Raw genomic sequence first — 25191 nt, 5'->3', positions numbered from 1 at the left:
TTCCTTCTGACAAAGTCGCTGTGACAGTAAAGACTTTCAGACAGAACTGCACATATGGTGGCTTAGCTGTAGGGCTGGACAGACTCGTCTGAAAGGAAAAAAGCTAAAAAAAAAAAAAAAAAAAAAAGATGCCCAGGGCGCCCGTGCCCCATGTTGCCATGCTGCCGGGGGGCTGCTCTGCCGCTGCCCCCAGCCCTGCCTGCCTGGAGCCTGCGGGACGCTCGGGGCCAGCGGCTGCAATGGTTCTGCATCTCTCCAAGCGTGGCAACGACTCTTTGCAAACCGAGCAAGCCACGGGGAGCCAGTTTGCACCCCAAAGCCCACAGGTCCCAAATCCAGGCCACATTTGCGGAGGAGCCTGCCATTCCCTGCTCCCCCTCCAGCACCTGCTCCTCAGGCAAGTGGCCAAGAGCTGCTGTTCGGGCCCCTGAACTCTGCCTCCGCCCCGATTTCCATGCATTTAACGGGGCTGCTCTGCAAGCTGGCACGTGGCCGGAGGGATTTCTATTCCTCTCTTCCAGCCTCCTCGAGGCTTTCCCCTCCTCCCCCAATCTGCCTCTGCCTGGTGGTCCCCCTTCCGCCTTAGGAAGTGATCGTTATTATGGCAGGGGAGAGAAAGGAAGGACACAGACACCTCCTGAATGCAGAGAGCGTTTCCTGGAGCTCCCCTGAAAAAAAAACCCCTCTTAGCCCTTTGTGCCTGCTGATGTGCATGAGGGGCTGCCAGCTCCCAGCCCTGCGCTGCCGGCTCTGCCCCATCGGGGACGGCTGGAGCAGAGACCCTCTGACCTTTCCTTGCAGAATTTAAATATCTCTTCCTGGTACGTTTAATAGGGCTTGGTGCTCTGCTCTGCTCCAGTGCTGTAACCTCTCTGAAAGCCAAGTCCCACTCATGTAATCAAGTCTACTGTTGCCTTTAAAAATTCCCCGTTAATTGAGAGGGACTTGCGGCTTGGACAAGCAGGAGCGTGCAAAACACGAGGCCTTCGTTCCCACTGGTTTAAATTCTGCTTTCCCGTCGTGTCCATGGCACCCTCTCCGTGCGGTGTGCGACCCACCGCTCCTAAAGCAGGAATTTGTTTTCTTTTACCTCTTCAGAGGAGCTCAGGGATTTTTCAATAGCATTCACGCTGCAATGCAGGGAACGTCCAGGGAAGGGAAGAATAGATTTAAGCAACTTCAACCTAATTTGCTTTTGCAAAGATTGCGTGGGAGGCGCTGGGTGGCTTTGAAAGCTGCTTTTACCATCACCACCAGCAGCTCAAACGAAACGGCCAAGGCTGGACTTACATGTGGTGGAGCGTGCACCAGCCGCAGTGGGGGTCTCCCGAGCTCAGGCACTCCCCGCAGGTCGTGTACTGCTCACAGGACTCCACGGGCACCCGGGACACCTGCGAAGGAAGCAAACGCACAGGCTCAGCGCTCCTCTCCGCGCAGCGGGCGAGCGAAACGAGAGCGGCGCCGGGCCGTGTTTCGCCAGTCTGATTCAAGTAACACAACAGTAATTCACAAACGAATTTGTTTCAACATCCGTGCAGAAGTCAGCCAAGAAGAGGAGATATTGGGGACCGAGTCATGAAGTCACTCCGTCCCTCGGGCGCAGCCACGCCACGAATCACGGGCGCAGCGCAGCCGCAGCCCGGAGCCCGGCTGGCCTCCCGGCGCCAGCTCGCCAGAAACCCTCCCGACCTCCCTGCCCAGAGACGCTCCCGGGGCGAAAGCTGCGTCCTCTCCTCCCTGATTTACAGTTTGCTATCTTACATTTGCTGCTTCAGGGAGGAAAGCTGGCAGGGAATAAAATTCATGGGGATTTTGCAGGTTGGCAGCTTATTTAGCCTACGCGGGTATTTCACTGCTTGCTCCTCCGTGGCCACTCTAAGCCCTTCCAGCACCAGCATGGACTTGGCCACCCCAGGCATGACCCTCCCACGGGCCACCCGTCTCTCCCAAGCAAGAGATGCCAGAGCAGAAGAGAGAGGGAAGCGCACGAGGGAACACCAACACAGATCGCTGCTGCAAGCCCCCTCTCGCACTTAGCGCGCACACGAAAGGTCCCTGTGCGATGCCGAGGTGTAGCACAGCCCTGACCTGTTTATCAGCACTGAAAACCCCAAAGGCTCCAGAACGACACCGAGCTTTAACCGTGGGTCGTTGCTTGACTCCAATGAAGAAATTCCACTTTAACCTTTCCAACCCGTCCCTTGCCACCTCCGGCAGGCACGGGACACGTTTGCGTCTCCTGTCCTGACACCGCAGCGCGGTGCTCCTGCACTGGCCCTGCCGGTGCCGGTCTGTCTTCAATGTATTTACATTTCTATTATCGAATAGTGTAAAGAATTATCGCCCTCCCCGACACAGCCGCCCTGCAGCGCCGGCCGCTCCCCTTGGGCCCCGGGAGCGATGCCTGCAACTGGCTGAAAATTAAAACAACTGTCGGCATTGCACTCGCTCTGTCCTTCAAAACAGCGCCCGGCTCCCAGCAGCTGGGGCGCGCGGGGTGAAAGGAGCAGTGTCTCGCCAAACAACGGCCACTTTCACGCCAAGTGCTGTTGACACAGTGAGAACCCAGTTCCTCTCTAAACACGACACCAATAGGGCTGCTATTCTTCTTGTTTCCTCAGCCCTACTTAACAGCTTTTCCTAAAACAAAAATTGCGCGTGGATGTGCGGGGCGCGGTATTTTTTTTTGTTGAGATGAAGTCCGTGGGATGAGCACAGGGCTCAGCTGGGGGTATGCTAAGAGCAAGGCAGCCCTGGAGCTGGAATAGCGGGGCAGGGACCGAGGGGGTGGGAGAGGCAGAGCCAGGTACGCCGGGCACGCGTTTAGCCTGCGATGGCTGTAAAGAGCTTCAAAACTGGAGAAGAGAAATGCAGGGTGATGGAACAGCACAGAGGTGTAAAGAAAGGGCTTGGGTTTGATTCTTGGCTGCAAAAGGCATCCGGGCTGCCCTCCTGGGGTCTCGTCTGTGCCTTGGGTGGCCGCACATGACACGCTTTTACCTGCTTTGCTTCTTCCCTCTCAGGACCTCAAAGCACAGGACCTCAAAGCCATCACGGTGGCACGGGAGCAAGCCCACCAGCCCGGCGACAGGCACAGCCTCCCCGGGGCGGCCGACCCAGGGTTCGGACGTGGATCTGTAGCCGTGGCACCGCAGCCATGCCCACACCCACCCCATCGCCAGCGATGATCTGAAGTTCCCCAGCGCAGACCAGAGATGCAGATATCGCGCTGCTCCTGGATGGGAGCCTAGGAGCAAACGTGTGTTTTTCAAGCCAAACGAGCAGCCCAGGGAGCCGCGGTGGCTCTGACAGCCCCCGTGGGAGTCACCAGCCGCTGCAGGATGCGGCGAGGGAGGTCACTGGGTTTCCCCTAAAATCTGCCCAGCACGTTGAGCCGTGTTGGTGGGATGGCTCTCACCCACCCCGGAGGTCAGGACAGCCCCGAAATCATCGGGCATTGCTGATCCCCCGCCTCTTACCCACAATGTGAGGCTTGACAGGATCTGTCCCCGTGATTTATATGCAGCTCAGGGCTTGTTTCATGTTTGTGAGGAGCTGGATGCTCTCACGGCGCTCTATAAATAACGGAGGATTTGAATTATATGAATAACACTTCATTACAGATGATTTTATGTTAGGCATTTGGGTTCTTTTTCTGCTCAGAAGCTGTGGCTTCTGCACATGATAATTCTTTAAAAATGACACAGAAATTTTGAACAATGCCTAGCGACCCAGGTTTCTAGCCCAAATGGGACCATTTGATCCTTTCTTTGTAACGCCTGCAAATGCAGGGCAGATCACTTCACCCGCTCTCCTCTTCGCAGCACGCAGTGCTCGGTGGCCGAAGCAGACCCGGCAGAGGCGCGTGGGTGGGCTGGCACTGGCTGAGCTGGGGTACCTGATCCGACCGAGCCCAGTATTGCGGCAGCAGAGCCCCAGGGGTGTCTCTGGGCCAGCACTTCTGCAGCCCCGACCGCTCGGATGCACCCCGTGGCTGCGAGTTTCTGGTCCCTGGCTGGAGGAAGGTCTAAGACTTTGGGGAAGAATAAACCATCTGCTCTTCTCCAATACTTATGCCTGTGACTTTGAAATTCACCCTTCATAAAAATTAATGCCAGAAAACCTGCACCGCTCCAATACCCAAGTAAATGTTTAAATGAAGATGTTCAAAAAGATTATGAACAGAAGGCATTTAAATGTTTGCATGCCTGGAAAAGGGTGGGGGGTTTTGCAGTACTTGCCCAGCTCTCACAGTACTAACGCATAATCGACCATCTTTATCATCCATGATCCAAATATCGAAAATATTCCAACCGTCTAAAGAATGTGTTTCATTTTAATGGAAAAACAAGAGAAATACCATTAGGAATAGGATATATCCATATGTTATCCCATACCCATCATGAACACAGAAGACCGAAAGCTATATTTCCTTCAGAGACAGTACAGAAGTAAAGCTCAGATGTCCTTACTCTTCCTGACGGCAGGCTGGAAACGCTCTCTTGGCTTTAGGTGTTTTTAAACTGTTCTCTGCCAGCCTAATTATCATTATGAGACCAAAGCATTTGTGCGCGTGAACTGCTGCGCTGGGGAGAGAAGAGAAGACAAGGAACACCAATGCCTGCGGGTGGAAGGAAAACCAACACGGATTGGGGCGGGGGACGGCGGACTCCCAAGTCCGGGAACTTCCCCCCATGCCCCCTTCAGCCACCGACTGCCACCAAGGAAAAGAAAAAAGAGAGGGTGGAGGCAAAGCAGCAGCTGAACAGGAAGGAAATAGTAAGGAAACGAGACAGAAAAGCACTGAAAGGAAAACCAGAAGGGAAGATAAAAGAGAAGACAGCAGAGGGATTGCTGATAGTCTCTGGTACGGCAGCGGCAGAGGCCATCGCTGTCACAAGCACGGCCACCCGCATCCCCGGCCGTCGAGCATCACGGCAGCACGCCGACCTTCCTGACGACGGCAGCGGATCCTGCTCGGCCTCGAAGCAGGCATCCGGCGAGCCCCTCCTCGCGAGTCCATCCCTGCCTGCACACCCTCCCGCCGCCCGCACCGGCAGCTCAGCTCTGCAGCAAAGGGGGAATGAGGCTTCAGAGGCTCAGTCTCGGCAGATTTTACGGCCACAGGTGGCTCAAGGGAGGAACGAAACGTTTCTATCAGTAACCAGATACAGCAGAACCAACGAAGTCTGGAGCGGTTTGCTGCCCGCAGCCGCGAGGCGGCCGATTGCCTGGCAGCTGCCCACGGCAAGGCAGCGGAGAGGGCAGCGGGGCAGAAAGGAGAGATCCTGCCCGTGAGCTGTGCCGGGCAGGGCCCACGGCTTTCCAAAGGCAAAGAGCGGGAAAGGAGCGGGTGCGGGCGTCAGGCACCCGCTCAGTAACCCCAAATCGTGGCCACCGCTGGGTCCCGCCTGCCCAGCCCTGCTCCGACGGCCACAGGCACTCGCGGCGTCCCCATCCCCGCGTCCCGACCCCAGCGGGCACCAGCACCTCGCAGTTATGCATAACCAACGTGACTCCCATCTGTCACAGCCTGGTCTGTTTGCTCTCTCATCCTCGCCAGCCCCTGGGGCAGCTCTGTGCGCAGCAGAATGGCTTATTTGGAAAGGGCTTTGGTTTTCAGTATTTAGTTTTTAAATGCAAATACTTCTCTTTGTTTACATTAGAGAAGATAGGTCAGAGGAATGCTCCTGGCACTCAGAGCAAACATCTGAGAAGGTCTATCACCACTTCAGGAGTGTATTCCCCACCCCAGCCTAAGCCCCCACCCCAGCCTAAGCTGCCTGAGCTGATGAACTTATCCGCAGGGCAGGAGCACGAGGTCCCGCGGCACCCAGGGAGCAGAGCTCCCGACTTCGGCCCCCATCCTGGAGCACCAGCTCAGCGAAGCCTGAGCTTTCAAAAGCGGATGCCCCTTTTGGATGCCTTGAGATTTCTGCTCCAGCTACCAGAAACATGAGGCGAGAGGTCCTGCAGCCAAGCAGAGGCATACAGGAATTTTCCAAATGCAGCCTCAAATCCTGCACCTCCTCGCCTGCAAGATGGACCGCTGCTCCCCTGCAGAGCCCGGAGACACCCGCGAGGCCATGCCTCTGCTGAAGCAGGCAGCAAGTCATTTCGGGGATAAGTAAAGGTGACGGGCACTCCACATCGGTGTGGTCACAGCGAATGCAAAGCGATAAAGCAATTCAGCAGAGCTGAGGAGCATCTGCATGAAGGACAACAGCCAAGAAACCAACACTCCTGGGGCATCTCCTTACTCCTGAGGGCAGAGCCCTCCTCCCTCCAGCCCGACTGCTGCCTCTCTTCCTTCTCTCTATGCCAAAACTCTGCTGCTGAGTTTTTCAGTTCCCTACTTATGAACCTGCATCTCAATAATTAAATGATAAAGTCTCATTACTGCTTTCCTTGACTGCCTGACCCGTAACATCAGAAAAACAAAACAAAACACCACCGACTCTCCAAAACCCATGAACTCAAACTCTGCCAGCCCCCAGAGAAAATAAAATAAGTGCGAGAATCCAGTTCCAAATAAATAAATATATGAAATAAACAAACAAAGCAAAGTTTCCATAGCTTATGCCTGCTGCCAGCACAGGCCTCTGACCTCTCCGGCTGGAGACAGCCCCCGGGGCGTCCCACCGCCACGGCACACTGCCTGCAGACCCCTCGGGGTGCTGGAGTTCAAACAGAAAATCTATTTTTAATGACTTTGGGTAGCGTAGTAGAGATGCCAACTAGTTCAATGTAATTAAAGCTATCTATCACTCAGTGAGCAGGAGCCCAAAGCTGATGAACTTTCCAATGAGATTTTATTCTTCCCTTCATTCATGAAAAAACACCACTTCGTGCTGCTACAGGAGACGTGAAAAAGTGTGGGAAGGAGCAAGGAGGACTCATCAGTTCCAGCCGTTAACGTGTCAGGGTGACAGAGCTGGGGAGAATAAAGTCAAACTTTCTCAGAGGCTTGTAAAGTTTGACAGACTCTTCTTCCCGCTGTTTCTCCTCCCTGCGTCTTCACGCAGAACTGCTCAAATCTGGAGTCCTCCTGTGATACCGTTTCTGCCAAGGAAAAAAACAGCGTGCAGGGCTGCGGAGCGCTTGTTGCTTTTGCGGCTGAGCAAGACCTGTGGGTCCAACCCACCCCACGCTGTATGAAAAGTCCTACCTGGAAATGACTTATTCTCGACTCGAGCAGAGATCTCGGACACACTGAGACTGACGCCAGCAGCAAGCATGGAAGACCCAGCAGCGAGCGGGACGCAGCCAGTGCATCGCGTGGGGCAGCAGCCAGGACACAGGGAAGAAGGCAAAGGGGGAGCGTTTTAACTGAAAAGCATTGAGGGGCACCCCCAAAGTGCTGCCGAGCCCCCGAAGGCAGGCATACCTGCTCCGTCGGGGACCGAGCCATTAGTCCCTGTAACAGATGAAGGTTCACACCCAGGCAGGGAGCGGATGAGGGGGAGTTCTCCTGACAGGTACAGCAGCTACGGGAGGACCTGGCTCTCCTCTCCCACGCCGCTCAGCAGAGAAAGGATTAGCAGAGCTACCGAAGGGCTGTCAGAACCACATCAACGCCTGTAACTTTTGGCAGAAAAGCAGCGAGTGGGAGAGGACACAGAGACAATGTTTCCATGACTACAAAGGGATTATTTAATTACAGTGCTGCAGATGCATGCGGAGAAAGTCCCTTAAACTCTGATCCAAGCAACCTTTTCAATGAGTTTGGCTTTACTGCTATAAGAACCTCATTAGCATCTTACGAGGACAAGCTGTATTTGAGCACAGGAGACCCCGTAGCTTTCTTCGCCAGTCATCAGACCTTCTCCGAGCATACCTGTCTCCTTGGCCCCAGCTGCCCCCCATGTACAGCACCAGGCTCCTGAGGGATGACTGTAAAGGCAGCCTCCTCTGGGATGCAAGAAAGAGTGAAAAAAACCAGCAAATGCCCCAGAGTAAGGCTTAATCAAACTGTACAATCATCCTCAAGCCAGAGTTTCCTCCATCCCCCCAGCAGCAGCCAGCAGGACTCAGGCCTGGAGCAGACTTGTGTTCTGGCACACAGGCTCCTGCAGACAAATGCTTTCCCGTGGTTTATGACGACTCGAGTTAATAATTGCATCAGTATGAAACATCTGAGCAAGATTTGTTGGAATAGGCCAACAAATTTTCCAACTATTCCAACTATTTTCCAAATTTTCCAAATATTCCAAATATTCCAACAAATATTCCAACAAATTTTCCAAATATTCCAACTATTTGTTGGAATAGTCCAACAAATCTGGAAGCGTCTGGCGGAGATCCCATCCCCGCTCCCAGGAGCGGCACAGACCTGTACACCTGGAGAAGGAGAAATGGGTTTGCATCTCGAACACGGGCTGCCCGCGACCATTCACCAAATGCTGGGTCTGTTCAACCTGGCAGTTCCTCCCCCGTCCTCGGCAGGCGACGATGGGTGTCCCAGCCCCTCGCCCTCCCTCGGGTCCCAGCTGTGCATCGCAGCGCAGCCCTCGGGGGCGCGCACAGCGTTTGGGATCCCGCGCTGCTGTTCACGTGCCCACCCCACGCTCAGGGTTAGCCCCCGGCACGCCAGCGCACGTGTGGCAGCCGCCAAAGCGGCTTGGCAGCAGCAGCCCGCCCTCCCGCTTCGCACAGACCAGCTGCATCTGGGAAGCGAGGGGCAGGGGACGCGCGGTCCCCTCTATCAGCTACGCACGTCCGCTGCTGGCGGGAAAACCTCGTGCACGATCAGGAAGCGATTCTTTCATTTCCAGCATAGAAATAAAAACACCGGCTGAAGTATTTACACAGGCTTCTGGAATCAGCAAACGCAGCAAAATTTATGGATTGAATAATTAGGTCAAACCCGACCACAGAGGTGCAGCCCCACGCCCGCTCCTGCCCAGCTCCCCCGCGCTGCTCCTGCCCCGCACGGGGCCGGCTGGGCAGCCCGGTGCCCTGCACACGTGGCGTGCACCGCAGCTGGGGCGTACGGGGTCCTCAGCAGGGTATCTGTCCCGTTTGTGACACTAAGCTGCTCTGTTCTCCCACAGAAACTCTACTCTCTTGACGAGAAAAGGGGGTACCTTGATAAATGTTTACACACACTAATAACAAGGAATGAGATGCTAAAGGTCTCCACCCCGAAAATGAGGTTATGCTGCAATACATCCTCGCGTTTCCTCCCCTGGAAAACCACCGCACCTCAGGGGAGCTGCAGTTTTGTTCTTGACTGCAAAAAAAGTGCAAACGAGTTTCTGGAAATGGGGCTCTATCCAGGCGTGCTGCAGAGCGCTGCCGCTGAGCAGCTCCGTCGGGCGGGAGATCCTCCGCAGCCGCTCTGCGTGCCGCTGGCACCGGCCGGGGCGACACGGCCTCCCCGCTGCCCGAGGGAGGGCCCTCTGGGCTCGCTCCGGATTTCAGGGCGAGGGGTTGCTGTGCCCGGAGTGGCCGTGTGGCACGTCCGAGCGTCCCTGCTGGGGGACGTCACTGCTGCCATCAGAAGTGGCTTCTTGAAGCGTTGGCACCGTCTTCTGACGAAGGGCACGCTGCTCGGCGAGACCACCCTGCCACGGCCACCCAGCCAATGAGCGGTGTCCTTTGCAGCGCTGATTAGTCCAGGCCTCAGGGGAACTAATTAATAAGGATAAAAGGGGAGCAGCTTTCCAAAATTTCTGGGCTCAGGTGGGGATCAATCCAACACAGTAAACTTTCATCTCGCATCAGTTCACGGCCTCTGCATTCAGTGCTTTGCCTTGCTGCCACGTAACTCATAGCACGCTCCCTGCAGTCATTTGAAAGTTTTAACAGAAGCTCAGAAAATTAATTGAGGTGAATAATTATAAACTGCGCGCTTCTTTCCCTCTCTATTTTGCAAGGAAGTGGCAAAAATAGAATTCTGAATAATTCCGGAGTTATAACCAATGTAATTAGGTGTTCAACGAACACTTACAATTGGGCTGCGCTTATTAAAATTACTGTTTTAGTCAGAACATTGCCAGAGAGTCATTAACAGCACAATGGTTCAATTCCCCGGGACTCTAATTAGACTTGGACGCCTCGCAGCGCAGGGGATGCCCAGCTCCGCCGGCCGCTCGGCACCACAGGTGATGCCTGGCAGCACCGCGGGGACCCCGCCAAGGCTTCCTGGGTGCTTTGCGGCCCGAGGGTGCAGGGACCCGGCCAGGAGGAGGGCTAGGACAGGGACAGAGTCCCCAGCATCAGGCGGTGGGAAGAGGTTGCTCTGCGACTCGAAACGCCCCGGTCACAGCTCTGACTCGGTGTTTCCAGCGATCACGCTGGATGGTGCAGGCAGGGGCATCTCAGGCTCTGCTGTTTCTCCTCGGAGAGAGGATCTCAGTTCACTCTATAGAAATCCCTTTATTTCTTCTGTGCAATGCTCTGCAGGGCTTTAGGCAGAAAAAGGCCAGGTTTATGTTAACTCTGTCCCTAGACCTCACAAGCTTGAACAGCAAACAGCCATGCCGTCCGTAGGGCTGACGCTGGTGCAGTCGGGAGATGCCCAGCTAGGAATATTTGCAACATGAGCTACAGCAGGACAAACCTCCCCTCCGGCCGCCTGCAGCAAACAGCCGGCCCTCCGGCCCCGTCTCCCGCAGCGCCTTTGCTCCCCGGGCAGCAGCACGGGGACAAGCACCGCACGGGTGGGCACCAGCCGCACCGATGCAGCTTGCTCCGCCTTGAGATCAAAGACGGCGTTGCTCAGAGTTTGCCCCAGCACAGATGTTCTGGCGGTTAACATCTCCCTGTACGTCCCTGCAGCCCTCATCAGCACCTCCCCGGCCTCGGTGTTAAGGAGCACCCGCGATGTGATAACGACTGGAAGCGGGGATACTTGGAGGGAACGATAACGCCTGTCTGGAAACACCCCGAGCACGTATAAACAACGGCCCCGCTCCAAGCAGCTTCTTATACTGGTTTGGAAATGATGGAGGCTTCAAAGTAGGTGTCAATGCACTCCCTGTGTCAGAGAAGGGAGCTCCGTGCTCTGCAACGCAGACATCCAGATCTGTTATGAAAGACCTAAATCTCAGTGGTGTGTATCACAGGAAAGCTCAGTGCCTGCTGCTTGCAATTGCCTTCAGCCGTCTGTTTTTCCTCTCTCCCCATAAAAACCACATGCTAGACAGCAGAGGCCCCTTCCCCCAAGCTGCTAGCCTAGAACTCATGAATTCAGTTAAGTTGTTAAAAAGGATTGTGGCAGGCTAAGATAAAACAGAGGAGTTTAAAATGACAAACAGACTCCTAAATGGGATTAGAGTCTTAATGAAAACAGTAATGAAGGAATGAGGCAACCAAATATTACCCATTAATATTAGACAGATAGATTAGATCCCTAGGCGCTGCATTTAAAAACGACATGAAATTACTTCAATTACTCTGCATTGATAAATAACAAGGCCATATTTACTGTTAAAACACATTTTCTCCACCCTCCCCCCTGCTTGCTTTGGCTTCTACTTCCCAAGAGGGAGAGCAGACCACTGAGAGGCTGAAAAAAGGCACCGGGCTGGAAGCTTCCTCCGCTCCCCTCCTTTCCGCAGGAGAGCGGGGGTAGCCAGCATCCACCGCACCCGTAGTCCAGGGCACCTGCTGCAGAGGACTAGTCCCATTAGTCCCAATTACCACCATCAACGCCGCTATTTCAGCCCTCGTGTTTCTGTGCGAGAGCCAAAGCAATCACTGGCCGTTCACTTAAAACCTGACGCTCGCAGCATCCTTCCGTCTCAGAAACTCACTCTCCCTTCACTTGCTGGTGGATACAGCTGCTCAGCATCCTCCTTTCCGCACGGGGAAAGCGAGATTAACCTGATCAGAGGCCTCTTCTAATGAAGAGATCATAGATGGATAATTCCTGCGTGCCTGGTGGCATTTACATGCTAATGATGAAAGGCGACTCTGGTAAAGGTAATGTCAACAAGCGTCCCTCGTCCTTGCGTCCCAGCCTCCAGCCCAACCATCTGTTCTCTGGGTTCAGGAAAGCCCTGGAGAACAGGTTGCTGCTAGGAAAGCTGCAAAACACCCTTTCCAGCTCTGCTGCCTTGGCTTGTGAACCTTCGTGCCTGGATGAAGTCTCTCTGTGTGACGAGGGATGCTTCTCGGTAGATGCTGCGCTCGGAGCTGGATGGCCAGCCTAGCTGACGGGATAAACAGAGCACGACTGTAAGCACACCTATGCTGGTGTGTCAAATCACTGATGCTTTGCTGCTATGGATCTTAAATATCTTTGAAAAAAAACCCTCATTCAGCCTCATAACATATCAGTAAACAAGAAGAACATAAAATATCTCATTTCCGAGATACAAGAGGAGCAGCCTGCAGAAAGCGTGCGGAGCGAATCGCTAGCAGCACAGCAGGCCAGAGAACCTGAGCCCAAACCCCAGGCCCTTGCTGCAGTCATCAGATATGTGCTCTAGCGTTTTCTCAGCGAGAGGAGTGGGATAACCCCCCTGCGTCCCTCAGCTGGGATGCTCTCCCTTGGGGAAAGGCTACGCAGCAGTGGAACGGGGCTCCTGGTCACTCCAGCTGAAATACCGCTGAGCTCGGAGGACTCATTAAGCGTGCGAACGGGGGGCAGGAGGGCTGAGGGGGCTGTGTGTACCGTGCAGATATAAATTAACTGTCCAGGAAGGCAACAAACCCCAGTCTTTGTGCTTTCCCACCCCGAAACAAGGGGTAAAGCAGGAAAGTGAAGAGGGAGGAATGCGGAGAGCTCTTCCCACAGCTCGGGGGATGGATGACCTTTCCAGTACTATACCTGTATAAATCTTATTTAATGAAATAATAAAAAAAAGAATAAATTAAGGTTAAATCATTCCCTGCAGCAGATTTACATTGAAAACAAAGTCTGTTCAGACAGCGGTTGGTTTACACAACAGGCCTTCGACATTCCTTTCCTAACTACTAGGGTGACTCCCGACCAGCTAACCACACGATGAGTGATAGGAGCCCTCGAAGCCAAGGGCAAGTTGCCAAGACGGAGGCAAAAGAAACAGTGCTAGTCTGGGGTTTCCTTTAAACACACAATTAGGGGTTTCGGTGGGTCACAAGTCACAACATGGTGGTTTTCACCCATCAAACCTTCCCCACAACATTCCCGTCCTTTGGGACGTGACTTCGTTTTCAGTGCCACCACCAAGTCAGCACTTTAAACGCCCACTTCCCCTCCCTTTGCACACCGCAGAGCAAACACGGCTGCCTGTGGCTTGGAAGTGCCCCTGGGAAACTGGGAAAAACTAACCAAGGGCCTCCCATTATCTGAAATAAAAGCTGGAACGGTTTTTGTAGCCAGAGAAGGTTGGGCAAAGAGTTTAGCTTTAATCTTTACCTGCTTTTCCTTGGGCTGCTGTTTTGCTGCATGGGAGAAGTGGAATCAAAGAGCAGCTCTGGGGCTATGGCATTGCTTTGACGAAAGGCAGAGGTGATATAAGCTCAGAGCTTATACATAAACTTCAGAATTGCTGCATTAATGGTCCCAGTGCTGCAATGCTAAGTCACTTGTCCCTGGAAGCCATATCAGCTCCTGCTGTAAACAGTTACTTTGACATCAGCTTCTCACTGTCCGGATATAGCACTCAAAACGGTGGCATTTTGGGCAAATAATGCCATGAAACTATTTCTGCTCCATCAGAGCCTGAGGAACTTCTGCATATATTTCCATAAATATCACTGGCATCAGTACAGCAACAGACCCAGCAGCCTGTGAGGGGGATCCTGCAGACTGCTGCTGAGTCTACCTACAGATCTGCTCTAGGAAAAGCTATGGGGTTGAACGGACTTTGACTGAAACCACAAAATAAACCGGCTTGCGTGAAAATCGGTAGCTCTCAGTTTATAGCAAGGCTGGAAACGAGGGGGAGGGTCCTCCCAGCTATCAAAATGTGCAATTTGTTTTCCCAGGAGGCCGAAAGTAGACGGCACTGAACAGACTCATGGAAGATCAGCTCATTAAGGGCCACCTTGGGAATGCCAAAAATCTGTGAGGATGCACCAGGAGGAGGACTGGTGGGTATGTGACCTGCTTTCTGTCTTCTGCCTCAAGACAACTGCTTCTGGCAGGACATGGGGCACCACCACGGTGGTTCTTGCTGCCGTATGAAAGAGATGAGTCTAGGCAAAATTTAGTCCCCACCTTTATGGTTTTTAGCTGCAAACCTCCCACGGGAGGCAAATCCCCACCCGTGTGCAGGGCAGGGGAGGTGGAAGGGGATCTTCCCTCCCCTCAGCTGCCTTCCTGCTGGAAGCCTGCACCGGAGCAGCTGCTCAAAGGGCATTTCTCTGCAGGGTAGCTGGCAAGGGACAGGGTTAATAGGCCCGCTCCATGCGTGACCTCTCTTCCCTCTCTCTGAGAGCTTCTAATTACCAAGCTAAAGAAAGAGGGGCAGCCAGCAGTGCCTGATTGATTGCAGCCCGCTGGCGAAGGGAAGGGCTTCACCCCTGGGTAGAGGCTGAGGTCTCCTGGAAAGGCAACTTCTCCCATCCCACCTGCATGTGGAGTGAGCTAATCAAGGCCAAAGCCACCCTGGAAAAACAGGAGCATCAGCAGGTCCCTTCTTCCAAAAAGGAGAGCAGCTCGGGGGGGGCATGAATAAATAATGCTGCCAACGAAAAGATGCCTGCGCAGCCCCGGCGCAGTGGAGGAAGCAGACCGATGACTCTATTTCTGATGCACCGGCAGTCTGACAATTGGCAAATGAACCTCTGCAGTTATCTGTTTCCCCTCTTTATTCTTTTCTCATAAAACTGGCAGGAACAGGGGTAGGAAAGAGATGCTGGCGGCAGCTGTGTTCAGTATGAAAAATGAGCAGCATATGTATGGGAGGCAGCTGGAGCCCAGCGCTCTCTGCAGAGCGAGGGACCCCACGGCTCCATCCCGCTCCCCTGCCACACTGGTTATTTCCCTCTCTCCAGTGGGGCCCCGTGCTTAACCCTTGCCTCGCTCCGCTGCTGCATGTACCGCGACGGAGCAAATCAGCCAAACCCAGAGGGACCCGAGGCTGCACCTGACGGTCGCCAGCACCCGGTGCCCCCGAACGGCAGCGCGTTCCCTGCGTTTCTGGCGTGTCCAGGAGCTTTAAGAGAAGTTGTAGCCCTGCTGGAACGGGCAACACGTGTACACACAAAATAACAGACCACAGCTGCTCCCATAAGCAGATGAAACATTACCCTCAGTTTATAGATGGGGGACTATCGCTGCTGCGAGCAGCGCAATGGGGCACAGCACAAGGGCTGCAGCCTGTCCTGAGCAGCACCGCGTGTCTGTTCCCCGGCTGCCTCCACGACCCCCTGCTGCTCTTCCTCCAGAGCCCGCTCGGCTGAAGGTCTCTGCAGGGCCCTTTCTAGGGGCACGCAGACAAGGTCTGCAGCAACTTGCCCAAAAACGCTTGGGGCACTCTGCGGCGGGGCCAGTGTCCCGATGCCACCCCTCTCCTGCCCACCACGGAGGCAGAGCTGGAGCTCCCTCTGCCATATGGCTTCTCCCCATCCCCGCCCTTACAGCATCCCCCCTCAAGTGCCTGGCCACTTGCCACCCCTGGCACGCACAGGGACACGGAGGCCACATTTTGTTTACCCTCCTTGCTCAGGAGAAAGCCCAGGGCTGCACGGGAGGACGTGTCTCGCCACCCACCTTGAAAGGGACCCCACGTGGCCAACTGGCCGCGGCACAGCAGGGTGGGCAACCCCGCATCTGCCCGCTCCGAACAGAATCGCAGGCTGTGCTCCGCGACAATGCCGGCTTTGTTCCCGGCTCTGGCACGTCCGAGGGTGTCAATGACACTGAAAAGCTTTGACTGGCCCTTTCTGTTTGTTTTCTTGGCACACGCAAGTATCATTTAAATAGCCCAACCTCGGCTCTGCCCTGCACCTCGCGTGTGACTGACATTATTATTCAACAGCGGCTTTGCCCAGAGAATGGGCTGAGCAGAAAACGACGGCTTCCAGCCCCTCCGGCTCCTACGATGCCCTAGGAGAGCATCGTGCATCCCAGGTTGGGCGAGCGGGAGCCCGGCCGGGAGAGCTGCGGGGCTCGTCCCTCGGATGCCCATGTCCCTCGGGACATTGCCTTTCCAAGGGGACAGCGCGCTTTGGGGCAGTCTCGGGGGCAGATTCAGTACAGCCATCCCAGACCCTCCTCGGCTCTTCTCCGTAGCCGGTCATGAAGGATGGCTCCACGCTGCAACACAGGCACGCGAGCAACCCTCGATTCCCCGTTTTGTGAACCATTTCAGGGTTCTTCAAATTGTTTAAATACTGCAGAAACCTAGGAGGAAAGTCACCGGCATGACCGGTTTGTGTAATGTTATAGAGCCTTGAAAATCCAAAGCATTTGAATGCCCTAAGTAGCTTTAAAGGTCACAGAGTCGTATCATTACTGTTTTCACAGCCTGACCATGGTCCTACTACTCGTTTGCTCCAGGAACACTGCCGTAGTCTCCATGGCTTTTTAGTAAGTATTGCTCTCTAACTACATTACACTGTCCTTGCCAGTCAATTTTCTGCTACTCCATCACTTTCTCATTTGTATATCATTACATACGGCTGTCAAAAATATAATTTAGGAACCTGACCACCAGTGTGAGAAATGAACCCTCCTAAGTATATCCCAAAGTCTCTAATTCTGAAAGAAAATGAGCTTTAAGCCCTTTCCCCCAAAGAAGAAAACCACCGTCCCATGGCAGTTGTAGCACGCCGGCCCTGTTATCGCACACAGGCATGCCATCGGCGGGGGCTGATTACCGAAAAGAACATCCCAGGAGACAACACGGCAAAGCTTTAGGGGCCACATCAAAACGGAGGAAAACAAAGAGCTGTCGCAACATGCCGTTTGCTCGCTCCACGCAGAAGGCATCGCGTTTGCTCCCACCGCGAGCCAGGCGCGTGCCACCACGGCAGGTACCCGTGCAGCCCCTGCACGCCCTCCCCCCAGACCATCGCGGGACCAGGACGGGCTGGAGTATAAGATATTGTTTGCATTGAAGCCTCAAGACAATACACGTGGATTATCCCAATCTACTACTCCGAACAAGGCATTTTACTTTTCCCGTAGGGATGCACATAGAGAAAACACCAGCCACCCTCCGGGGCTGACCCTGCCCATGTTCAGTTGCGGGTAACCTTGGGTGTCTCGCTCTACGATAAGGCGCCTGACTTGCTCTCTCAAGGCCAGAGAGGAGCCCTGAACTAATACTTTAGACTCGAAGAGCAAATTTAGACAAACGGGAACGTCACCATTCCTCTGTCTTGATTCCCAGGCTGTGAAACAGAGGCTACAGGACTGCTCTGCCTCGCCGGGCCGCTGGGAAGGAGGCGGCACGCTGCAGCAGCGTGGGAGGGAGCCACGCAGGCAGGGAAAGGGCAGAAAACTCGAGGGACGCCCCTCTGCCCATATACACAGCTAGCAAAGGTCAGGGGCACGGCAGCACGAGTTGGGTGAGTCCGCAGAGGAAACCCCACGAAGCAAGGAGAAGGAAACGGGGTGAGGGCACAGAGCGAGGTTCAGGTCGGCCCCATCTCCTGTAGAAGTCAACTCATTGCCTGAGCAGGCTTCCAGTCCCCCAGAAGAGCCGCATGCAGCACCGGGCATGGCCATCAGTCCACTCTCGTGGCAGAGACCGAGCCCAGGGCAGCAGCCCTGTGCAGGCTGCAGGGCTGCTCAGCCTCGGAGCAAGCAGTCCTGCACGGATCCTCTTCCTTCCCCTCTCCCAACACGCGCACACACACACACACGCACTTCTGGCAGTGCGGCACATGCCATTAATTAGCTGTTTCATCACGGGCCAGCTTTAACGCTAGAGCTCTCCAAGGTGCAGATCAAACCGCTGTGTCCTCGCCGAGTACGAAGGATACCCGGTAGGTGGGAGCAGGCGGCTTCTGCTTTTGCAACAAGTTACAAGAAAAGCGGTCATTATTATAATACATTTGCTGTTGTATAGCACTCATCTTTTCCTCCTGTAACAGAAGGTGTCGCCAAGGACCTTAACGTCCATCACAAACACTAACAGACACAGTCGGCATCGCTGCAGCTTCCGTTCTTTGGAGGCTTTTCCACTGTCACCGAGTCTCTCCCCTTCCCTTGACTCAAGAGACTCCCTCGTTGTTGGGGAAACCTGCCGACACGGCATAGAGACAGGCTGGCGCTTCCTCCCCGTACCGAGCAAACAGCGCCTGCGAACGCTCCGCGTGTCCCCGAGCTGATCAGACTGAGCCGTGTCACCTGGCAGAGCAGGCTCCTTCAGCTATCACAGGCAGCCATCGGCTTCCCACCCTTCCCAGCGCTGGCAGCTTTTGATGCCCAAGAGACGGGTGGGAGAGACCCACTCTGCTGAGCACTGGGAGCTGCGGAGGTGAGACGTCAGCGCTGCCAGTGCCGTAGCACAAATCGACTCCAGACGTTTCATATGAAAACCCAGAGCTGTTCACATTAGTAGCTGCAGCAAGGAGATGTTCACGGTGGTTTTCACTGACAGCTACGGTCGCTCTAATTTCTTCCAGCATCCTTGGAAGCCGTGGGACAAATTTGCTGCTGGTGTAATACTTTAATTCATTTCAATGGATTTATGCTGAGACTAAATTTGGCCCTGCATATTTTACTCCCAAGCCTAGTAATCAGTAGCGGAAATAATTTGCTGTTGGCTGCTCTGATGTTGCCATCTTTTGCGCGTACCGAAACGACAAAGACATCAGGCCCTCAAAGTCCGATTGAAGAATAATTGGAAATCCAAAGTGGCACTAAATGTTATTTTCTAAATAAGATGCATTCAATTACAGAACATGAGGCTGTAAAGCATTAAAAGAGATTAGTTAGAGTAGGAAAAAAAAAGTATTCAAACCTTCAGAGACTTCATTATATGCACAGGATACCCTCTATTCTTTGGGACAGGCAGGAGATCAAGCGAATGCAGAACAATGCAAATATTTCCAGCAGCCCGCGCTGTCCCAGAAGGGCCTGGATGCTTCTGCACTGCTGGATTTTCATCTCAGCTGTTGCATAAAGTCCCTACCGAGGGCTGTCTGTTTTGCCACTTCCCTGACAGCCAGGCACAGCTGATTTTGCTTCCACCAGCACCTTTTGTTACACAAGCGAATTTCCCAGCTTGTTTTCAAACACAGAAAGTTTGCTTCATTACAGCAAGCACGTATTTATCAAACGCCGATGGCCTGAAATACTCCACCGCGGCGGCTGGCAGCCCCCGCGCCCGAGCACAGCAAGGGAGCCCCACAGCAAGGGAGCCCCACAGCAAGGGAGTCCCACAGCAAGGGAGCCCCACAGCAAGGGAGCCCCACAGCAAGGGCGTCCCACAGCAAGGGCGTCCCACAGCAAGGGAGCCCCACAGCAAGGGAGCCCCACAGCAAGGGAGCCCCACAGCAAGGGAGCCCTACAGCAATTCCCTGGGCGCTGCCCGAACGCCCGAGGAGCCGCGGTCTGTGCAGGGACGTCCCCGACGCTGGGCACCGTCCCCAGCCCCGCCGGCTTGGCCGGAGCTTTGCTCTCAGCAGCAGCAAAAGCCGACGGACACTTGGAGAACGTACAGCAAACCCCGAGCATGGTCTGGACCAGTTAGACAGGGAGGGGAAAAAAGCTTCCCTGCGTCTGTATGCATTAGGCAAGGCGGGTGAGAAAAAAATAGGTGAAACAAGGAAAAACAAGAGAACAGAGCAATAAATGTTTCTGCTTCAGCGTCTGCAGCCAGATGCTGCACCGGGAAGAGAAGGCACGGTACGAGGATGGGCTGGAACACGAGGGATTAGAGATCTCAGCAGGCCCTGGATGTCAGGGTCTCCAAATGGCCCCCGTAACCCGCAGAGGAGGAACACGTTCGTGCACCCATCCTGGAGCTGAAAGCCAGAGTCTGCGTTACGAGGTGTCTGCCAGGGCTTTATATTAATAAGACCAGTAACACAGCAGATGCGCTCAAAACTTCAGCAAACACCATAATGGCCATCAAGCAAAGGAGGACAAAGACAATCGTATTTCACACAGTAGGAGCTGGTAAACCCATGCTTAGAGCTACAAAGTCGCAGCCAAACAAACATGACCCCAAGTGGGATCTATGGCTCTGGCAGGCACATTCTCAGCCTACACAAACAGGGGAAGATGAGATGCATTTATCTCAGATACTTCGTTTCAACAGCTTTCCTTAACAGCCCTGGCCCCTTGAATTAATACATATTGCCAAGCAAGCTGCAGAGCGGGCTCGCAGTGGGGGAGGTATAATTATTTACATGTCTGATCTCTGTTTCCATAGAAAGGATTAAAGACCAGGTGAGGTTTCTTTGCACACTGGTGTGGTGGTTTGTTTTTTTTTTTTTAAGAGAAGATAATTGTCACTGGAAATCATTCAGGTGCAGATGCAACAAATTGCTGACCTGCGGCTGATCTCAAGCGAGGACGGCAGTATCTCCACTCCACCAATAAATACACACTCGCAATGGGGGAGAGGGGAGAACAGCCTACACATAACTGAAGATGGATTTATTCCAGCCTGTGCTATAAGGCTGAAGGCTGGGAAGCCAAATCCCTCTCTCCCAGGGTTTCATTAGCTGGGAATGACTTTCTAACGAGATTTACACAAATCTAGCCTGGAGCCTACACATTTTGCTCTGCACCCAGAGACAATAACAACAGGGAGCTAAGGAGATGCCTTCTTTTCCTCTGGTCACCCATAATTCAAGACTGTTACGCTGCTGCCATCAGTGTGATTACACAGAGCGCAAAAATAAAATAAAAACCTGCCCTTCTATAGCATTAAGTCTCCAATTTCAACTGACCCGAGCCAGGAAAATTTATAGTTATTGGGACCACGTTCAGTCCATTAGGAAAGGATAGGAAATTGCCAGCTGGGATCTGAATGACATTCTCACCTCTCCTTCCACCGGCCGGGAGCCCAGCCGGGGCGAGCAGCACCGCTCCCGTACAGGGCTGCTGCCCCCGTCCCGGCGGACATCACGGAAGGGGATCGGGGGGCGATTTCGGGGGGCTCTCTCTGCATGCGGGGCGGTGGCAGGTTGAACTGTGCTCCCGAGCCCCGCTGCACCCCTGGATGGCCACGGAGAGCCCTAAGCCAGCCATCCCCTTATGCGCTTTGGTGGATCAAGGGCCTTTGTTGGATGGAGACGCAGTTTTTCTGGGACGGCGCATCCTCTGCTGCGGCAAACTCGCCCCCATACAAAGCCTAACCCAGACCCCCCGATACCACGCTGCTGCCTTACAGGGATGCTTCTCCCACGGGTTCCTCCAGCATCCTGCTTGGACCAGACGACAGGGCCTGAGCCGGGTCCCAGGCCACCAGCCGGGCCACGCGCACTGAAAGCAAAGATCTAAAATGGTAAAATCCAGCCTGTCTTTGACTAACAACTGGAGTTTGCACGCTCCTCTCCGCAGTCACAGAAATGCTGTTTCTGGCACGGTTTCTCCAATAACGCTATTCTACTGTGGTCAGCTCTTTTTGGATGGAAGGATTTTAAGCAAATTCTTTTTGTGGGCAGGACTGTCGGCTCGCTCACACAAAGGCCCAGCCACACGAGGAGGAGTTATTTTTTAACACCCATCCTCCCCTCTGATTCCTCCCCAAATAAAAAAAAAAAAAAAAAATACTTATCATCATGTTCTTACGGAGATATTAATAGCACCCAAGACACTGACAGTTGCCTGCCTGTGAGTCACTTCTTAAAGGGATGGGAAAAAGCCTGCAACAACTGGGGCTTGTTAGGAGACAATGAAAATATCATTCATGAACTGTAGTGCTAAATACCATCCTTATTGCGGCAGATCAGATGGGAGATGCTCACGTGCGTAGCGCATGTCCAGCACAGCTGGGTCTACCACGGGCTGACTCCGTTCCACAGCCTTTGCCCGGACAACTGGCAAGAGAAGAAGCTGGCGGCAGGGCAGGCAGCAAGCCTTTACCAAATTCTACCTTAAACATCAGTTGACTTTGGCCATTGTGGTTTTGATTTCTATCACGGTAGTGCTCTGGAGTCCATAGCACTGACCAGGATCGTTAAGCGTGTCACTAACGGAGCAAAAGGCACGTCCCTGCCTCCGACAGTCTCCCGGGTCATTGTGACCCTGGGCTGAGGCAGCACGGAGCCCACCAACGCTTCCATCCATCTCAGCTGCTAAGAGACCCTCCGTGCTTGGGTCTTCCTTCTGGGCCCCTGCACTACTCAAATCTTCTTGTTTCTCCACTACTGGTATGGGATTCCAAGTGGGTCTTTCAATTCCATTATTTGGAAGCATCTCTGATGACTTGACAACCTAATTTGGTCTCCTCCAGGTCTTCCAATACCGCGTGCGGGAGAGCAGCAGGCACCACGTGATGCGCTCGCAACGCAAGTCGCTCCAGCTCTCTGAGCACTCAACTCAATTTCTATTTGAAAGGAAACATGAATACTAATTAAACAGCCATAAGGGCACAGAGCAGATAAATATGTGCTGCAAGAGAAACTGGAGAGACACAGTCTGAAGTGGAGCCAGGGAGGGGAAGAGGCAATGTGTCACTGGGTTTGGTGGCACAACTTCAGAATAGCGCTCATCACTTAAAATACTCCTATAACCAACCAAAGCCGGGGTTGCGTGAGCGTGCTGGACTTCCTTTACTGCCTTAAAACCTTCCTCCTCCTCCACTGCGACATCCATGGCTGCCCTGACTTCAGTAATACACGTGCAAAACAGTATTTTGCTCCATCTGAAGGCCGGGTAAAGCAGTATTTACATGCCAGCTTCCAGCACGCTCCAAAACGCCCGTGCCAACTCCTCTGCAACTGAGCAGCCCTCTGGGCTGCAGTCAGCAGACTGGAAGGATAACCATCATCTGAAGCATAATCTTTTCCTGCCACCTCTTAGATTTAAAAAAAACCCCAACACCTCCATTTTTTGTCTAAGAGAGAAAGGTGAGCAGTCACGGTAGGAAGACTGGATTATACAGAGCAGCCCTGGCTCTCGCTCTGTTCAGCCCTTCGCAAACACAGCAGAAACCTTCTGGTTGAGCCCCTACTCAGGCTCGTGTTAAGCACCAAACACTCTGCCCTGCTTTGTCTGCACAGACAAGGAGCAGCTGAAATCAGTGACGCTGTTCTGCACATACTTCAGAAGGACAGAGCTACGGAGCTGCTCTGTAACACAGGCATATCAAGGCAGAAGCAGCAACATCCCACCCGAGCTTTGGTTTTTGCCATCAAAACCAGCACTTTGGCCCTGCCAGAGTTCAAGGAGGTTTGGAGGAAAAAGTTCCCCATCTGAGAAGAAAAAAAAACCAAAACCCCAGAATCTCTGAATATTCACAGGTGTAGCTCAGCAGCAACAATGCACACAAAACCTCATTTGAAACATGACGGATCAACCTATTGCTCAGTCAAGCCTGGAAACACGCCGCCGGCTACGGCCACTTCCAGCTGCTTCACCGGGACGGGAACGCGCTCCCCAAGCTCCCGAGGACCCGGCCAGCTGCACGGCACCGCGGCCTCCACCGCACCGGCACTGCCTTCAAGGAGCATCCCCCTTGGTGACAAGCGCTTGGGGATTTACTGATGAACGGTAAATGCTTTCAAAGTGATTTTGTGCACCGGAATCACCTGTTTATGACGATTTAGTTTTTTTTTAAAGCTACATTTCTAAGAGTCCGAATGACTAACTGCAGCTGGGAAGGTGATGCTCACGCTGATGAAGACTTTGTAAACTATTTGTCACTGCAAACCATGACGGGTGCCTTCTCTTCCTATATTCACCTCGCTGTGACTATGGAGCACTGAACTGAACAGTGATGAAATGAAGAATGGTCCTTTGTTACGGGACTAAGGATTCGGGAGGTTTCAGTTCAATCTCTTCCTTTGCCATAGATTTCCTGGGTGACTTAGGATAGGTCACGTAGCATCTCTATGCTTCAATTCCTCATCTAAAAAGTGATATTGCTGCTCCATCTCATAGGGCTTTGGGGAGGATAAATCTGTTAGTGGATAGCAAAATGTTCACAGGCTGGTGGTGTTTGCCACAAAGAAGCCAGTGAAAATTAGGCAGCTGTGATAACTGAACCGGCAGGTAAGTGCGGAGGAAAAGGAAAGAGGGAAAACGACAATCTCCCCATGCAAGGAGCACTTTCTAAGCTTGATTACAATAAAAATGATTTCTTTTACACCTGCACAGAAACCTTCAGGACCCCACTGTCATTTCCCCTCCGGCTCTGACGAACGCTGTGCCCCTCTCGGCTTGGTCCCCAGCAGCTCGGCAGGGGAAAGTCCCGAGCCCAGCCCTGGGCACGGCTGGGGCTGGCACGCAGCCCCCCAGCCCCGCGGCGCAGAGGGGAGGCCAGAGTGTTTAGTCTGCCAGGCACATTCCTGCATGCTGCTAAAATAAATAGAAGATTATTAATGGAGCTCCTTTTCCTCACTAGCATTGGCCAGAAATGCCAGAGCTATCGAGTGGCTCCCAAGGACAGCACAGGGACGGGGCTGGAGGGACCCTCGGGGCTGGAGGGGTTTCTCGCTTAGACAGCTCCGGCCAGGAGCTGCGCAGGGTTTGGTGCTCAGGATTTGCATTTGGGATGCTGAACTTGCCTGCTCGCCAGAAAAGGTCCCAGGCTTTCCAGTGAAACCCCTGTACCTTCCTCCATACCCACGGTCTGGCACGCTCTAGAAAAATCTCAACATTTTCACTACAGCAATGTTTTAACAGGGGAAACATTTTGCCAGGGAAGGAGGAGGGAAAGCGAGAACAAAACCCACAAACAGTTGTTTTTCTGCTTTCAACCAGCCCTAACTTTTATATTTAGTCCCAGCTTGAAACACCATTACAGCCAGTTCCCCTGGGGCACATCCATCATTTTCAACCTATCTAGAATCTGCAGGAACTTTTTTTCCGAATGTTTCCGAACTTTTCAAATAGTTTGGTGGGAATTTGGTTTTGAAGCTGAATACTTGTTTGCATTAAAGCTGTGCCAGTGGGACTGGCCTAAGGGTCCTGCTGGCTGAGTGCATTCAGAGGTTTGGGCTGGGACTTAGACTGCATTTTTTAGCCCTGCTCATTTCAAAATTATTGCAGGAATCTGTGTTTGTAGCTGTATTTCCCTCAACTGATCTGAAATGAAACAGGAAAAAAAAAAATACACTGAAAGCCAAAACCCTGTCCATCTGATTTTGCAGAACTTTGCAGAACCTTGAGGGCAAAAATAGAAG

General features: G+C 53.4%; 1 protein-coding gene across 1 annotated transcript in view; it reads right to left on the bottom strand.

The window, feature by feature from the left end:
* Window positions 1–25191, bottom strand: part of PLXNA2 (plexin A2) — a 178801-nt gene that overhangs the window by 70455 nt on the left and 83155 nt on the right. Inside the window, exon 5 of the mRNA XM_075521525.1 lies at window positions 1291–1391. Within this exon, the coding sequence (XP_075377640.1) occupies window positions 1291–1391 (101 nt within the window). The remainder of the gene's footprint in view (window positions 1–1290; window positions 1392–25191) is intronic.

Source organism: Mycteria americana, chromosome 20 (genome assembly GCF_035582795.1).
Source record: "Mycteria americana isolate JAX WOST 10 ecotype Jacksonville Zoo and Gardens chromosome 20, USCA_MyAme_1.0, whole genome shotgun sequence".
Lineage (NCBI taxonomy): Eukaryota > Metazoa > Chordata > Aves > Ciconiiformes > Ciconiidae > Mycteria > Mycteria americana.
This window is presented reverse-complemented; position numbering and strand designations above follow the sequence as displayed.